The sequence below is a fragment of the Pinus tabuliformis genome, chromosome 3_1 (genome assembly GCF_031772625.1).
Source record: "Pinus tabuliformis cultivar Carrire ecotype Pingquan chromosome 3_1, CPIR1, whole genome shotgun sequence".
NCBI classification, from domain to species: Eukaryota; Viridiplantae; Streptophyta; class Pinopsida; order Pinales; family Pinaceae; genus Pinus; species Pinus tabuliformis.
The window spans coordinates 343,720,908-343,725,020 of NC_142301.1; the positions used below are offsets into that span (position 1 = coordinate 343,720,908).

Here is a 4,113-nt window from a genome sequence, read left to right on the forward strand (position 1 = left end):
CCATCGATCCTTGTAGGATCAATGGCGATCTAAATATATATACATAATTGTTATATCGTGTGTTAAATGGAAGTATGGCAGAGAACTGTGTTTAACACAGAAATCCATCAAAAGGCAAGTGCGATTAAGTTGAGGAAGCGGGCGAGAATGCACAGTGACCGTTGGATCTGTGAGATCAACGGTCCAGATCTTATCGTAGAGGAGTGGAGATCTCATATCGCATCGGCGGAAACCCTTTATGTAAAATCGCGAACCAGCCATTGAACCATAGCGATAGCGATCACACGTTTTAATCACAACCGTCGGGTCGTGAACCTGATCGACAGCCAAGATGTGATCACAAATTACAATCAGAGAGTTGAAGGGCTAGCAGACGGTGTAATGGAATGCTGATGGCCGATAAGTGATATCACCGATAAGCTGATATGTGATGATCGGCAATCGGGCCGATCGAAGATCGGAGGTCGGAGAAAGTAGAGGTCGAAAGAGTAGCGCTATGGACTTGCGATGGATTGAGAGCGGACCCACTGATATTTATAGAGGCGGACTTATAAAATTTAAGGTCTGGCCCATGGGTTCGAGGCAGGGTTTTCCTTTGTATTTTCCTTTATTCCTGTGTATTTTGATATATGTATTGTCCCGGGGTTTTTAACGTAAAGGAGAAATGTAATGCTCCCGATAGTATAAAAGGCCTCGATATGTTATATGGTCCAATTTTAAAGGCTTAAAGCCTTATTGGATGCTTCCGATAAGGTTTGTGGGCCCATAACCCATAGGCCTCAAGATCTAATATTGTAAGGAAAAGGGAAATTGGTCTTACCCTTATTTCTCTTTTCATCACCTTTCTTGTCATCGCTTTTCCTCCGACGTGTCCCCCTGTAACTCCAGAGTGGCATTCCCATAGAACATCTTGCCGTTCGTGCTGGAGGAGACATCACTGCAACACCTGGTCGAGCCCCAACTTTTATAGATTCCCTACTATAAGCTGATAATCGGTCGCTCACACCACCATATATCTCCTCTGCATCGTCGTATATCCCTCTGGACATTGCCCTGTGGCCAGGAAAGCTGCAATTTCCTCTAAGTAATCTGGTATTGCTTTTATGCGGAAAAACTCAACATCTAGTAGTTGGTCATTGAGGGAGCTTCCACTTTCCCTTGATTCCAGTCTTGAGATTTGGTCAGGTCCCACGTTCAACCGACTTGGTTTAATAATGACTTCAAATGTAAACTCTTGGAACAATAGTAGCCACCGATAGATTCTTCCTTCTAAGATCAGTTGGTTAACCAAGTACCTCAATGCTGAGTGATCTGCGAATAGCTTGAATGGGCCCCCAAGTAGATAGTGCCTAAACTTTTGTAAGGAATACACCATGGCTAATGCTTCCCTCTCGGTCGTGGTGTAGTTCTTTTCTATAGTCAACAACCTCCGGCTGGCAAAGTAGATCGGATGGTCCAAGTTGCCTTCTCCTAGTTGCGCCAACACTTCCCCTAGAGCAATGCCCAATGTGTCGATATGTACATGGAATTTCTTATTCCAATATAGGTATACTAAGATGGGAGCACTTACTATCTTTTCCTTCAAGATGTTTAATGTCGCTTGACAATCCTCTGACCATTTGAATGCTTCCGCCTTCTTGAGCAGCTTCTCCATGGGGGCAGTGATGGAAGCATAGTTGCGGATGAATCTGCAATAATACCCTGTGTGGCCCAATGTTGATTGTAATTGCTTCACATTGGCCAATGGATCCATATTTACAATTGCCGCAACTTTTGCAGGGTCTACACAAACACCATCCTTGCAAACGATGTGGCCCAGCAACGTGCCAAAAAGAACTGCAAAGATATATTTCTTCAAGTTCAGGGAGATCTGTAACTATATGCAAAGATGAAACATCACTCTGAGTAGATTGGCATGCTTCTTCAACAGGCTGTAAACCTTCCAATCCTCCATGTATAACTCCAAGAATCAATGAATGTAATCCCTGAATGCGGCAATGAAAATCCAGGAGAAAACGACAGACACATTCTTTAGGGAAAATGGCATGATGTGGTACACATATGACCCCCACTCTGTGGTGAAAGTGGTCTTCTTTTTTTCCTCCTCTGCTATCCAGACTTGTTGCTACCGTGAAAACCCATCTGTGAAGCAGTAGGCTTCATTCCCCACAACGTTGTCTAGGACCTCATTATTAAAGGGTGTGGCGAATGGATCATGTACACAGGCGTTGTTGAGGTTGCGGTAATGTACGCAGACCCTTATCTCCGTGGCATCAGAGATGTGGCAGGAAATTAAGCAAATATTGAGAATTTATTAATTTTGGTGAAAAGAATCCATATCTTATTGTTTTTATGATCTTTTCTTGAATCAATGTCTGAAATTATTTTGAGTTCTTGGCCATTTCAGTAGCTTGATGCATTTGGCTTAGAAACTTAGCAAGGTATCCCCTCATTCAATATTTCATAGCAAGTGTTTTTCTTCGTTATCAAATTATAATTCTATATCGAAAAGGTTTAAGGATTTTAGAGAGAGTACGATGTATAAAACTCAATAATGAAAATAATGATTTGTTTAAATAGAAATAATGACGAAGAGGAATAACTCGGGCATAGTGTGTAGGTGTATTTTGTGTGGGAATTTCATATTCTAACGTTCAGATACACGCGAAATTTGCCGATGAAACTCGTAGTTACCACCCAACCCGATTCACCTACTCTGTGTAGGAATTTCATATTCTGACGTTCAGATACACGCGAAATTTACCGATGCAACTGGTAGTTACCACCCAAGCCTATTCTGCGTGAGCCAACAAACAAGCCAAAGTGCCGCAGAATACTATACACGTACCTATAATGCTTCCTCCCAAACCCACTATAAATAAGATTGCCTTAAATTCCTTTCGCAATCATCCAGTTCTCCATTAATTTCTTTGTCGTATCACAATGGCTGAGAAGAAGTCGCGGAGTGTGAGTGCCGCAGTCATCTGCGTTTGTATTTGGGCGTGCATGGGGGTTTTCCTCCACCAACCAGCTTCGGCTGCAATGGACTGCAACACCATCATTCAGCAGATCACATCCTGCGCCGCGTATCTCACCCAGGGAACGCCGGTGCCGCAGGAAGACAGTTCTTGCTGCCAAGGGGTTCAGAGCCTGTATGGCGACGCCACCACCACAGAGGAAATACAACAAATCTGCACATGTCTAAAGAACGAAGCCATCAATTACAATCTCAACGACAGAGCTCTTCAGAGTCTTCCATCTAACTGCGGCCTGCAGCTCTCCTTCACTATAACCAGGGATATCGACTGCTCATCGTAAGCTCAGTCTACTACTTAACCCTAGCCTTCCTCCTATTTATTTTTTTTTGAAATATTTTGGAATTTGCCAGGTAGTAAGAGCTAGGTTAATTGTTTAATCTCATTCTTATTTGTTAGATTATAGAAATATTTTTCAGAATTTAGAATTCAAATATGGTTACACACTATTACTAAGATGGTAGATTATTTCAAAATTTAATAACCTAAAGCAAGATTAATTGTTTGAACTATAATTAAATTTTACAATATTTGGAAATCTACAACCCACTTTATCATCAATGCACAAGATGTTTAATTAATTTTTACTTATGGTTTTTGTAGGATCAGTTTATAGACGAAATCAGTTCGTTGTGAAGGACCATTCACCGTGTTGATCGTCGCAGTGCAGGATATCTTCCATAGACTATGGTTGATTGTGGATTCATACTATTCCATAATCCTTTCCAGTGAATAAATAAAACCTGAATAATACAAATACGGGATTTGATCTTTTAATGGAGAGAATATTGGAGCTTTATTCTGTTTCCACTTATTATGATTTGATTTGCGTAATGCAAAATGGGTTGAGTACTTAAATAGTTGGTAGTAATATGTCGGAATTGATGGCTTTTCAACCTTGGTGATTAACTCATATATCATCTGAAATATGTTATATGAAATTATGTTTGGTTGGATTGTTATGATATGGTTGCTATTATATGATAAATCATTTTTCAAAATCCATGATATGATTGTTATGAAAGATGTAAAGTCATTAGTTGATTTAGATGTTAAATGAGAAATTATGAAAATATAG

At 40.5% G+C, this 4,113-nt stretch overlaps 1 protein-coding gene across 1 annotated transcript; it reads left to right on the forward strand.

Annotated features, from left to right (window-relative positions):
* Positions 1–2,943: 2,943 nt before the first annotated feature.
* On the forward strand, positions 2,944–3,318 carry LOC149187131 (non-specific lipid-transfer protein 6-like). The gene has a single exon (XM_089409562.1). It carries the CDS (start codon positions 2,944–2,946, stop codon positions 3,316–3,318), a length of 375 nt encoding a protein of 124 aa, XP_089265688.1.
* Positions 3,319–4,113: the final 795 nt, after the last annotated feature.